General features: G+C 56.3%; 1 protein-coding gene across 1 annotated transcript; it reads right to left on the bottom strand.

Moving 5' to 3' along the window:
* Positions 1-430: 430 nt before the first annotated feature.
* PSMD5 (proteasome 26S subunit, non-ATPase 5) lies at positions 431-12,833 on the bottom strand. The gene is made up of 10 exons (XM_040406028.1): positions 12,639-12,833; positions 8,467-8,611; positions 6,795-6,908; positions 6,444-6,572; positions 3,655-3,764; positions 3,425-3,567; positions 3,158-3,349; positions 1,593-1,702; positions 1,370-1,510; positions 431-1,192 (listed from the first exon to the last, which is right to left on the bottom strand). The coding sequence occupies exons 1-10, from the start codon at positions 12,809-12,811 to the stop codon at positions 935-937; spliced, it is 1,515 nt and encodes a 504-aa protein (XP_040261962.1). The 5' UTR covers positions 12,812-12,833; the 3' UTR covers positions 431-934.
* Between the last annotated feature and the right edge of the window lie 821 nt (positions 12,834-13,654).

The following is a 13,654-nucleotide window of genomic DNA, read 5'->3' as shown; positions in this document are numbered from 1 at the left end:
TGCAGACTGACACCCAGGCGGGTAACAGTACAGAGGGAACAGGGATAACATTGCAGATTTCTAGGTGATCCGTGTTTGTGAATCTGGGTGACAGGCGTGATGGACGCCCACTGGTGATCTCGTACAGCTTGATCTTAGATTTTAGGCAGCAGCGCCCCTCAGTGAGGCCCCCCCCCCCCTAGTGGAGTCCGGGGGGCGCTGCACATTCTTCCTATCCTGACGGACCCTCCATAAATTCCTCCGTCTTCCAGGCGTTTCTTGGCGGTGCTGCACTAGCCTTCTCATCGGTGGGCGGTCATATTCACCACGCGCAGCACAATAACACACAGGACTCAGTCTTAAAGGGCCGGTATGAGATTAGAGGAGGCGTGACCTTAGTTCTAGAACCAGCAACGCGCCGCTCCGTGTTGCAGTACCAGGTAGGGCCGTGGATGGGGAGGGGGCGCTGTAACCGGAGAAGCAGGACCCTCTCCTCATCTCATACCGCTGCTTTAATGGGAAGCCATCTTGTTATCAATTCTCATCAACTTCATGACAATTGGGCACAGGTGTGAACAGGCTGCAGTCCATCGGCCCCTCCTCTGGGGCCCCCAGGGCGGTCACATCAGGACACATGGACCATGAGCTCAGTCCTGATATAAGAAACATTCTGTAGTTTTCTCACATAATTCAGTTTCTCATTATTTCCAAGACCTCTGCTTGCTGTAAGTGAGTAGAACTTTATCCAAAGGCTTAAAAAACAAGAACCTGGTGGCGTCCTGCTCCAGAGTGAACACCAGGACAGGCGGCCTCAGGAGTGTTCACATACCCTGACAGCAAGCAGAGATCCAGAGCATAGTGAGGACTATCAGGTTACAGAGGACGTTCTGGATGGGGGTTCTTCTGCCACCATCGCCCCCAGAACAGACAGTGCAGGGCCCCTACATACGGCTACCTACTCCGCTCCATCCACAGCCACGGTGCACACGGCTTTGACGTAGTAGGGGCCCTCCCGGTGGTAGGCACGCAGCCTCAGGTAGTGCTGGTTCCCGAACACTTGCGCTGTGGTTTTGGCGTTGATAAGCGCTTTAACAAGTTCAAACTTGGCGTCCTTGGAATCCTTGTCCAGGTCGACGCTTCGGTCCACAATGTACTCCATGAAGCCGGGGCTCTCGATCATCATTCTCTGCGCCCACGGCTGGTTGGCCACGGCCTAAAAGGAGACAGAACAAGAATCCCTCAGGCAATCGTTTGGTTAGCTGGGTGACAATATGGCCACCATTACAGTAGAGATGTCACCCAGCTTTCCCAGATCACTAAAAGGCAAATCTGTGTCGTGTAAACTGTCCATGGTGCCCGGCTGGGCCCCCACAGGTAGAGCGGGACTCACTATGAAAACCTTCAGGGCTCTGCAGTGCAGCTCTGGGAAGGGCTGGGAGGCCATGCTGCGGAACATTTCCATGGGCTGAGTGGACAGGCACCGGAACCAGGATTCAGCCATTGCTAGAAGATCCTCCGTGTGATTATCCGGCTGTAAGGACAGGCACGACTGTGAGGGGGAGACCGACCCGGGGACACCATTACTTTTATAGGCTCATGAGGAGAACACCTACCGGCAGGAACAAGATGGAGGCGATGGCGTCTAAACATCGCACTCTCAGCTCGGTGGGGCCATCGCTCGCATGGTGGCCGATTCGCTTGAAAACATTAATAAATCGGGTTCCTGAGGGAAGTAAGAAGGGGCAACAAAAACAAAACTACAAAAATGGCCTGACAACGAGGCACGGCGGGAGCCGGGGGGGCAGCGAGAAAGGAGCCGGGGGGGCAGCGAGAAAGGAGCCGGGGGGGCAGCGAGAAAGGAGCCGGGGGGGCAGCGAGAAAGGAGCCGGGGGGGCAGCGAGAAAGGAGCCAGGGGGCAGAGGGGCAGCGAGAAAGGAGCCAGGGGGGCAGCGAGAAAGGAGCCGGGGGGGCAGCGAGAAAGGAGCCAGAGGGGCAGAGGGGCAGCGAGAAAGGAGCCAGGGGGGCAGCGAGAAAGGAGCCAGGGGGGCAGCGAGAAAGGAGCCAGGGGGGCAGCGAGAAAGGAGCCAGAGGGGCAGCGAGAAAGGAGCCAGAGGGGCAGCGAGAAAGGAGCCAGAGGGGCAGCGAGAAAGGAGCCAGAGGGGCAGCGAGAAAGGAGCCAGAGGGGCAGCGAGAAAGGAGCCAGAGGGGCAGCGAGAAAGGAGCCAGAGGGGCAGCGAGAAAGGAGCCAGAGGGGCAGCGAGAAAGGAGCCAGAGGGGCAGCGAGAAAGGAGCCAGGGGGGCAGCGAGAAAGGAGCCAGAGGGGCAGCGAGAAAGGAGCCAGAGGGGCAGCGAGAAAGGAGCCAGAGGGCAGAGGGGAGCGAGGAAGGAGCCAGAAGGCAGAGGGGAGCGAGGAAGGAGGCAGGGGGCAGAGGGGTGCGAGGAAGGAGCCAGAGGGCAGAGGGGCGCGAGGAAGGAGCCAGAGGGCAGAGGGGCGCGAGGAAGGAGCCAGAGGGCAGAGGGGCGCGAGGAAGGAGCCAGAGGGCAGAGGGGCGCGAGGAAGGAGCCAGAGGGCAGAGGGGCGCGAGGAAGGAGCCAGAGGGCAGAGGGGCGCGAGGAAGGAGCCAGAGACTGGGCAGCTGTGAAAAGGAAGGGAGAGACAAAAAAATGGAAGGAAGGGACCCCCACTAATCAGCATTTTTGACAGGCCCCAAGACTCCATGGAGCACCACACCCCTTCATTATTAACATAGTTATAGTGGGTTTAAAGGGGTCTTCCGAAGGATGGCTTTATTTAAAAGATATGGCTGTTATGACTGTGAAACCAATGCACTCCCCGATCCCTCACTGCTGCTCTCTGCCTTCTGGTCTTCAGTTCAACATAAGATGGTTCGGACTGTGCATCGAGCCAATCACTGGATGCTGCAAGTCCAGCCCCCTCCCCCATGTACACCGACGGCAGCCCGCCCCCTCCCCCATGTACACCGACGGCAGCCCGCCCCCTCCCCCATGTACACCGACGGCAGCCCGCCCCCTCCCCCATGTACACCAAAGCACCCACCCCTCCCCCATGTACACCGACGGCACCCCCTCCCCCATGTACACTGATGGCAGCCCCCCACACCCCCATGTACACTGATGGCAGCCCCCCTACCCCAATGTACACCGACGGCATGTTTACCTGTTTTCTGCAGGACTTGCTTTCCTTCTACGTTGGAGCCCAAGACCCCCAGTGTGTCCACAGCGACGCCGATCATGGTGGTCTCGTGACCTTCCGCCATGTGAAAAACCTTCTGCAGGAATGCTGGGTAATACTCACAGATCTGCTGCGGACTCTCCATGATCGCCAGATTTCCAAAAAATTTCACCAATCCTATAAACCACAGATGGCATGATGAGACCGAGGAGCGGAGCAGAAGCAGCTCATGAAGAACCCCAAGATAGTCACCTGGCAAATAGAACCCGGAGAAGGGGTCCGAGTCGGCCCCAACAATCAGATTCGATATCTTGTCGATGGTTCCTTGCCGGGCGAGATATTGGCGCCCATGAAGTGTGCCCGCCAGCGCAGAGACCATTTCCACACAGGTCACCCTGGAAAACCAAACACAGGTCACCATACTACGCACTGACATACACAGGGGCGCTCCTGTGCCACCGTCACGTATGCACCCCACTGACCTGACCAGGATGTCGTCTCCGGTGAGCTCCTCCAGGAGCTGAGGCACAATGCCGCTATCGGCACAGACGCTCAGAGACTCTGCGGACACAGACGAGAGGCCCACCGCCAGCTGCAGCGAGAGACGGGGAAAGTCACACACTGGGTGACAACCAGAACCTAGAGTGATAGGGGAGCAGTGCCATACAGGGCTGGGGGAAAGCTGGGTGACAACCAGAACATACATAGAGTGATAGGGGAGCAGTGCCATACAGGGCTGGGGGAAAGCTGGGTGACAACCAGAACATACATAGAGTGATAGGGGAGCAGTGCCATACAGGGCTGGGGGAAAGCTGGGTGACAACCAGAACATACATACACTGATAGGGGAGCAGTGCCATACAGGGCTGGGGGAAAGCTGGGTGACAACCAGAACATACAGAGAGTGATAGGGGAGCAGTGCCATACAGTGCTGGGGGGAAGCTGGGTGACAACCAGAACATAGAGTGATAGGGGAGCAGTGCCATAAAGGGCTGGGGGGAAGCTGGGTGACAACCAGAACCTACATAGAGTGATAGGGGAGCAGTGCCATACAGGGCTGGGGGAAAGCTGGGTGACAACCAGAACATAGAGTGATAGGGGAGCAGTGCCATACAGGGCTGGGGGGAAGCTGGGTGACAACCAGAACCTACATAGAGTGATAGGGGAGCAGTGCCATACAGGGCTGGGGGGAAGCTGGGTGACAACCAGAACATAGAGTGATAGGAGAGCAGTGCCATACAGGGCTGGGGGAAAGCTGGGTGACAACCAGAACATAGAGTGATAGGGGAGCAGTGCCATACAGGGCTGGGGGAAAGCTGGGTGACAACCAGAACATACATAGAGTGATAGGGGAGCAGTGCCATACAGGGCTGGGGGAAAGCTGGGTGACAACCAGAACATAGAGTGATAGGAGAGCAGTGCCATACAGGGCTGGGGGAAAGCTGGGTGACAACCAGAACATACAGAGAGTGATAGGGGAGCAGTGCCATACAGGGCTGGGGGAAAGCTGGGTGACAACCAGAACATACATAGAGTGATAGGGGAGCAGTGCCATACAGGGCTGGGGGAAAGCTGGGTGACAACCAGAACATACATAGAGTGATAGGGGAGCAGTGCCATACAGGGCTGGGGGAAAGCTGTGTGACAACCAGAACATAGAGTGATAGGGGAGCAGTGCCATACAGGGCTGGGGGAAAGCTGGGTGACAACCAGAACATACAGAGAGTGATAGGGGAGCAGTGCCATACAGGGCTGGGGGAAAGCTGGGTGACAACCAGAACATAGAGTGATAGGGGAGCAGTGCCATACAGGGCTGGGGGAAAGCTGGGTGACAACCAGAACCTAGAGTGATAGGGGTGCAGTGCCGTACAGGGCTGGGGGGAAAGCTGGGTGACAACCAGAACATAGAGTGATAGGAGAGCAGTGCCATACAGGGCTGGGGGAAAGCTGGGTGACAACCAGAACATACATAGAGTGATAGGGGAGCAGTGCCATACAGGGCTGGGGGAAAGCTGGGTGACAACCAGAACCTAGAGTGATAGGGGAGCAGTGCCATACAGGGCTGGGGGAAAGCTGGGTGACAACCAGAACCTACATAGAGTGATAGGGGAGCAGTGCCATACAGGGCTGGGGGAAAGCTGGGTGACAACCAGAACATACATAGAGTGATAGGGGAGCAGTGCCATACAGGGCTGGGGGAAAGCTGGGTGACAACCAGAACATACATAGAGTGATAGGGGAGCAGTGCCATACAGGGCTGGGGGAAAGCTGGGTGACAACCAGAACATAGAGTGATAGGGGAGCAGTGCCATACAGGGCTGGGGGAAAGCTGGGTGACAACCAGAACCTAGAGTGATAGGGGTGCAGTGCTGTACAGGGCTGGGGGGAAAGCTGGGTGACAACCAGAACATAGAGTGATAGGAGAGCAGTGCCATACAGGGCTGGGGGAAAGCTGGGTGACAACCAGAACATAGAGTGATAGGGGAGCAGTGCCATACAGGGCTGGGGGGAAAGCTGGGTGACAACCAGAACATACAGAGAGTGATAGGGGAGCAGTGCCATACAGGGCTGGGGGAAAGCTGGGTGACAACCAGAACATACATAGAGTGATAGGGGAGCAGTGCCATACAGGGCTGGGGGAAAGCTGGGTGACAACCAGAACCTACATAGAGTGATAGGGGAGCAGTGCCATACAGGGCTGGGGGAAAGCTGGGTGACAACCAGAACATACAGAGAGTGATAGGGGAGCAGTGCCATACAGGGCTGGGGGAAAGCTGGGTGACAACCAGAACATACATAGAGTGATAGGGGGAGCAGTGCCATACAGTGCTGGGGGAAAGCTGGGTGACAACCAGAACCTACATAGAGTGATAGGGGAGCAGTGCCATACAGGGCTGGGGGAAAGCTGGGTGACAACCAGAACATAGAGTGATAGGGGAGCAGTGCCATACAGGGCTGGGGGAAAGCTGGGTGACAACCAGAACATACAGAGAGTGATAGGGGAGCAGTGCCATACAGGGCTGGGGGAAAGCTGGGTGACAACCAGAACATAGAGTAATAGGGGAGCAGTGCCATACAGGGCTGGGGGAAAGCTGGGTGACAACCAGAACATACAGAGAGTGATAGGGGAGCAGTGCCATACAGGGCTCGGGGAAAGCTGGGTGACAACCAGAACATACATAGAGTGATAGGGGAGCAGTGCCATACAGGGCTGGGGGAAAGCTGGGTGGTGTCAGCAGCCAGAACTAGGCGAGGCAGGCGCTATAATCACCTCATAGACTCTGTAACGAACGACGTCACTGACCGCCATGACAGATCTCAGGTCTGCTAACAAGTTGCCTCCGAACAGCAGCTGGACACCGGGTGCGCTCCGGGCAATCCTGGCGAGGGACGTGGCAGCCTGTGGGGCAAACACATCTTGTAATACACTCCGAGGAGCAGCAGCAACAGAGGGCGCTTCATGTATGCCTGCGAGACTTCCTACGGTCAGGAGATCGCCATGACAGGAACTGCACACAGCAATCCCCGCTCCTGTATGGTGTGTGCAGGAATGTACGCCGCAGCGCTCACAACTATGCCCTCCCCCTACCGAACAGCCTGACGCCTGGGTTACGCCGCTCACCTCCTTCGCCACAGCGATCTTGTCTTCTCCGATGCACAGAATCAGCTGTTTCAGTAATTCCAGATTGTTCAATATTTCTGTCCTGGCTTCCGAACTTTCCGCAATTCTACCAACCTGCAAAGGAAAAGAATGATAAAGCAAGATATCCCGGACGCCACCGCTCACCCCTAAGACTTCCCGGACGCCGCCGCTCACCCCTAAGACATCCCGGACCCCACCGCTCACCCCTAAGACTTCCCGGACGCCGCCGCTCACCCCTAAGACATCCCGGACCCCACCGCTCACCCCTAAGACTTCCCGGACGCCGCCGCTCACCCCTAAGACTTCCCGGACGCCGCCGCTCGCCCCTAAGACTTCCCGGACGCCGCCGCTCGCCCCTAAGACATCCCGGACCCCGCCGCTCACCCCTAAGACTTCACGGACACCGCCGCTCACCCCTAAGACTTCACGGACGCCGCCGCTCACCCCTAAGACTTCACGGACGCCGCCGCTCCCCCCTAAGACTTCACGGACGCCGCCGCTCACCCCTAAGACATCCCGGACCCCGCCGCTCACCCCTAAGACATCTCGAACCCCAGATATAAAAGGCTCACCAGGCACATACATCTACTCACTCCCTGGTAAGGAATCCCCAGATAACACCCCCTACAGTAGACCAGTGATGACAATCAATGAATACACTCATTAGTGCTGGACCTCTGCAGCCGGAGCCAAATGGTCCACATGATAACTGTGCTGTCTATATGGAGTAAGAGCCGACTGAAGAGCAGAGGAGCGCGCCTCGCGGGTAAGAACCGACTGAAGAGCAGACGAGCGCGCCTCGCGGGTAAGAACCGACTGAAGAGCAGAGGAGCGCGCCACGTGTGTAAGAGCCGACTGAAGAGCAGAGGAGCGCGCCACGTGTGTAAGAGCCGACTGAAGAGCAGAGGAGCGCGCCTCGCGTGTAAGAACCGACTGAAGAGCAGACGAGCGCGCCTCGCGTGTAAGAACCGACTGAAGAGCAGACGAGCGCGCCTCGCGTGTAAGAACCGACTGAAGAGCAGACGAGCGCGCCTCGCGTGTAAGAGCCGACTGAAGAGCAGACGAGCGCGCCTCGCGTGTAAGAACCGACTGAAGAGCAGAGGAGCGCGCCTCGCGTGTAAGAACCGACTGAAGAGCAGAGGAGCGCGCCTCGCGTGTAAGAACCGACTGAAGAGCAGAGGAGCGCGCCTCGCGTGTAAGAACCGACTGAAGAGCAGAGGAGCGCGCCTCGTGTGTAAGAACCGACTGAAGAGCAGAGGAGCGCGCCTCGCGTGTAAGAGCCGACTGAAGAGCAGAGGAGCGCGCCTCGTGTGTAAGAACCGACTGAAGAGCAGAGGAGCGCGCCTCGCGTGTAAGAACCGACCGAAGAGCAGACGAGCGCGCCTCGCGTGTAAGAACCGACTGAAGAGCAGAGGAGCGCGCCTCGCGTGTAAGAACCCACACACAGAAGGAGACAGCAGCCGGGCGTGTCAGGTCCAGCCAATATGTGAACATAAAGCAGATGGCGGCGTTAACATCCTGGGGGTTTATGAGGAAGGTGCAGGAAGCTGACGAAACGCATCACACTGTTCACCCTATTGTTTTAACTTAAATAACACCCTGAATTTTAGCGCCTCCCCCCACTAGTCTCCTGGATGTAAGACCCCCTCACCTGTGATATAGCCAGCAGCCGCACGCCCTCCTCCGGGTGATACAGCCCCCTCTGGAGTTCTTCCTTATAATTCCGGGCGATGTGAAGCGGCTCCGAGGCTTGAAGGAATCGCTCCAGAATCGCAACACACAATGTGACCTGCTCCCTGGGGGAGGGGACAAGGTGAGAAATATGTGGACAGGTGTATAATGGGGCGCAGTACTGTGGGGGGTGCAGTACTGTGGGGGGTGTATAATGGGGCGCAGTACTGTGGGGGGTGTATAATGGGGTGCAGTACTATGTGGGGGTGTATAATGGGGCGCAGTACTATGTGGGGGGTGTATAATGGGGCGCAGTACTGTGGGGGTGTATATTGGGGTGCAGTACTATGTGGGGGTGTATAATGGGGTGCAGTACTATGTGGGGGTGTATAATGGGGTGCAGTACTATGTGGGGGTGTATAATGGGGCGCAGTACTATGGGGGGTGTATAATGGGGTGCAGTACTATGTGGGGGTGTATAATGGGGTGCAGTACTATGTGGGGGTGTATAATGGGGTGCAGTACTATGTGGGGGTGTATAATGGGGCGCAGTACTGTGGGGGGTGTATAATGGGGCGCAGTACTATTGGGGGTGTATAATGGGGTGCAGTACTATGTGGGGGGTGTATAATGGGGTGCAGTACTATGTGGGGGGTGTATAATGGGGTGCAGTACTATGTGGGGGGTGTATAATGGGGTGCAGTACTATGTGGGGGGTGTATAATGGGGTGCAGTACTATGTGGGGGGGTGCAGTACTGTGGGGGCGGTGCAGTACTATGTGGGGGGTGTATAATGGGGTGCAGTACTATGTGGGGGGTGTATAATGGGGTGCAGTACTATGTGGGGGGTGTATAATGGGGTGCAGTACTATGTGGGGGGTGTATAATGGGGTGCAGTACTATGTGGGGGGTGTATAATGGGGCGCAGTACTATGTGGGGGGTGTATAATGGGGTGCAGTACTATGTGGGGGGGTGCAGTACTGTGGGGGCGGTGCAGTACTATGTGGGGGGTGTATAATGGGGTGCAGTACTATGTGGGGGGTGTATAATGGGGCGCAGTACTATGTGGGGGGTGTATAATGGGGCGCAGTACTATGTGGGGGGTGTATAATGGGGTGCAGTACTATGTGGGGGGGTGCAGTACTGTGGGGGCGGTGCAGTACTATGTGGGGGGTGTATAATGGGGTGCAGTACTATGTGGGGGGTGTATAATGGGGTGCAGTACTATGTGGGGGGTGTATAATGGGGTGCAGTACTATTGGGGGTGTATAATGGGGTGCAGTACTATTGGGGGTGTATAATGGGGTGCAGTACTATGTGGGGGGTGTATAATGGGGTGCAGTACTATGTGGGGGGTGTATAATGGGGTGCAGTACTATTGGGGGTGTATAATGGGGTGCAGTACTATTGGGGGTGTATAATGGGGTGCAGTACTATTGGGGGTGTATAATGGGATGCAGTACTATTGGGGGGTGTATAATGGGGTGCAGTACTATTGGGGGTGTATAATGGGGTGCAGTACTATTGGGGGTGTATAATGGGGTGCAGTACTATGTGGGGGGTGTATAATGGGGTGCAGTACTATGTGGGGGGTGTATAATGGGGTGCAGTACTATGTGGGGGGTGTATAATGGGGTGCAGTACTATGTGGGGGGTGTATAATGGGGTGCAGTACTATGTGGGGGGTGTATAATGGGGTGCAGTACTATGTGGGGGGTGTATAATGGGGTGCAGTACTATGTGGGGGGTGTATGATGGGGCACAGTACTATGTGGGGGGTGTATGATGGGGTGCAGTACTATGTGGAGGGGTGCAGTACTATGTGGAGGGGTGCAGTACTATGTGGGGGGGGGGGTGCAGTACTGTGTGGGGGGTGTATGATGGGGCGCAGTACTATGTGGGGGGTGCAGTACTATGTGGGGGGGGGGGTGCAGTACTGTGTGGGGGGTGTATGATGGGGCGCAGTACTATGTGGGGGGGTGCAGTACTATGTGGGGGGGGGGTGCAGTACTGTGTGTGGGGGGGGGGGGTATTATATCCTGGGTGCAGTACTATTGGGGGTGTATAATGGGGTGCAGTACTATGTGGGGGGTGTATAATGGGGTGCAGTACTATGTGGAGGGGTGCAGTACTATGTGGGGGGTGTATAATGGGGTGCAGTACTATTGGGGGTGTATAATGGGGTGCAGTACTATTGGGGGTGTATAATGGGGTGCAGTACTATGTGGGGGGTGTATAATGGGGTGCAGTACTATGTGGGGGTGTATAATGGGGTGCAGTACTATTGGGGGTGTATAATGGGGTGCAGTACTATGTGGGGGGTGTATAATGGGGTGCAGTACTATGTGGGGGGTGTATAATGGGGTGCAGTACTATGTGGGGGGTGTATAATGGGGTGCAGTACTATGTGGGGGGTGTATGATGGGGCACAGTACTATGTGGGGGGTGTATGATGGGGTGCAGTACTATTGGGGGTGTATAATGGGGTGCAGTACTATGTGGGGGGTGTATAATGGGGTGCAGTACTATGTGGGGGGTGTATGATGGGGCACAGTACTATGTGGGGGGTGTATAATGGGGTGCAGTACTATTGGGGGTGTATAATGGGGTGCAGTACTATGTGGGGGGTGTATAATGGGGTGCAGTACTATGTGGAGGGGTGCAGTACTATGTGGGGGGTGTATAATGGGGTGCAGTACTATTGGGGGTGTATAATGGGGTGCAGTACTATTGGGGGTGTATAATGGGGTGCAGTACTATGTGGGGGGTGTATAATGGGGTGCAGTACTATGTGGGGGGTGTATAATGGGGTGCAGTACTATGTGGGGGGTGTATAATGGGGTGCAGTACTATGTGGGGGGTGTATAATGGGGTGCAGTACTATGTGGGGGGTGTATAATGGGGTGCAGTACTATGTGGGGGGTGTATGATGGGGCACAGTACTATGTGGGGGGTGTATGATGGGGCGCAGTACTATGTGGAGGGGTGCAGTACTATGTGGGGGGGGGGTGCAGTACTGTGTGGGGGGTGTATGATGGGGCGCAGTACTATGTGGGGGGTGCAGTACTATGTGGGGGGGGGGGGCAGTACTGTGTGGGGGGTGTATGATGGGGCGCAGTACTATGTGGGGGGGTGCAGTACTATGTGGGGGGGGGGGGGGGAGTACTGTGTGTGGGGGGGGGGGGGGGGGTGTATTATATCCTGGGTGCAGTACTATTGGGGGTGTATAATGGGGTGCAGTACTATGTGGGGGGTGTATAATGGGGTGCAGTACTATGTGGAGGGGTGCAGTACTATGTGGGGGGTGTATAATGGGGTGCAGTACTATTGGGGGTGTATAATGGGGTGCAGTACTATTGGGGGTGTATAATGGGGTGCAGTACTATGTGGGGGGTGTATAATGGGGTGCAGTACTATGTGGGGGTGTATAATGGGGTGCAGTACTATTGGGGGTGTATAATGGGGTGCAGTACTATGTGGGGGGTGTATAATGGGGTGCAGTACTATGTGGGGGGTGTATAATGGGGTGCAGTACTATGTGGGGGGTGTATAATGGGGTGCAGTACTATGTGGGGGGTGTATGATGGGGCACAGTACTATGTGGGGGGTGTATGATGGGGCGCAGTACTATGTGGAGGGGTGCAGTACTATGTGGGGGGGGGGGGGGAGTACTGTGTGGGGGGTGTATGATGGGGCGCAGTACTATGTGGGGGGTGCAGTACTATGTGGGGGGGGGTGCAGTACTATGTGGGGGGGGGTGCAGTACTATGTGAGGGGTGTATGATGGGGCGCAGTACTATGTGGGGGGGGGTGTGCAGTACTATGTGGGGGGGGGTGTGCAGTACTGTGTGGGGGGTGTATGATGGGGCGCAGTACTATGTGGGGGGGGGGTGCAGTACTGTGTGGGGGGTGTATGATGGGGCGCAGTACTATGTGGGGGGTGCAGTACTATGTGGGGGGGGGGTGTGCAGTACTGTGTGGGGGGTGTATGATGGGGCGCAGTACTATGTGGGGGGGGGGGGTGCAGTACTGTGTGGGGGGTGTATGATGGGGCGCAGTACTATGTGGGGGGGGGGGGGGGGTGCAGTACTGTGTGTGTGTGTGGGGGGGGGGGTGTATTATATCCTGTGGCGCAGGCACCACTGACTCACGTGTCCCGGTCGTTCATGAGGGAGAAGATGGGGCCCAGCCGCAGCCCCGGGGCCCGCTCTCTCAGGACGCTCAGGGGCAGGGCCAGCGCCGCCGTCTTCAGGGTCTTCAGCTCCTCCAGGGGCTCCCCGGGTCCTGTCAGCGCAGACAACAACTCCTCTATGGACTCCGCCATCTTGGGGAAGCAGGCAAACCTCGCGAGAATGCAGCGGTTGCTACGGCGACGGAGGCAGAAGCGTGGAGCCCCGCCCCTCATATGACGTCAGAGAGTCCGGGGGATTCTGGGTCTTGTAGTTTAGGTGGTGTTGCTGCTCTCTGTGCTGTATATGTCACTATTCATTGTACCAGTGTCTGCGGTATCTGCTGTAGCGTTATCTGCTGCTCTTCTAGTCTGAGTACTGACAGCTCTGTGTGAACAAAAAAACAATAAAATACTGGAGAATGTCAGCGGAGGTCCGCCATAGATACACGGTTGTCAGCGGAGATCCGCCATAGATACACGGTTGTCAGCGGAGATCCGCCATAGATACACGTGTAGTGTACGGGGACTGTAATACCCGTCACTACAGAAGGGTCACTTGTGTGCTGTCGTCCCCCTTATTTATGGGGAAGTTGGTATAAGTCGTCTTTATAAAATTTAATGTAAGGTAATGCTATGTATTTCCCTGTTACTGTGACACTTGCATGTACAGGCCTGCTAGGGGTGTCATTCCAGCTCTTAGTCACTAGAGGGAGCTAGGGAGCCCTAGGTTATATAAGGCCCAGTCAGGGAAAGGAGAGGGAGTCTAAAGTCAGTCTACAGCAGTTGGAGATTAGACTATGTCAGAGTCAAGTCCAGGCCTGAAGCCTGCAGACCAGGAGAGGGTATTGCAGACCCTGTAACCGGGTTCCAGATCCAAGGAGAAGGTTCCCCTCCTGAGTTTATATATATGCAGAAGCAGGAACACCTCAGTTAAAGAGCCTGAGGAAGCTGAGAGAGAGACAGAGGCAAAGTCAAGGAAAAGCAAGAGGTACTCAA

Source organism: Bufo bufo, chromosome 8 (assembly GCF_905171765.1).
Source record: "Bufo bufo chromosome 8, aBufBuf1.1, whole genome shotgun sequence".
Classification (NCBI taxonomy): Eukaryota; Metazoa; Chordata; class Amphibia; order Anura; family Bufonidae; genus Bufo; species Bufo bufo.
The sequence above is the reverse complement of the archived record's forward strand: the minus strand, read 5'-3'. Positions and strand labels throughout refer to the sequence as shown.

Bases quoted from the DNA above. Each gene is read 5' to 3' on its own strand.
- PSMD5 (XM_040406028.1), bottom strand. From the start codon at position 12,811: ATGGCGGAGTCCATAGAGGAGTTGTTGTCTGCGCTGACAGGACCCGGG. The intron at 6,573-6,794 runs GTGAGCGGCGTA...TTTGCCCCACAG, and splicing joins AGATCGCTGTGGCGAAGGAG to GCTGCCACGTCCCTCGCCAG. The intron at 1,511-1,592 runs GTAGGTGTTCTC...CTGTCCTTACAG, and splicing joins CCTCCATCTTGTTCCTGCCG to CCGGATAATCACACGGAGGA.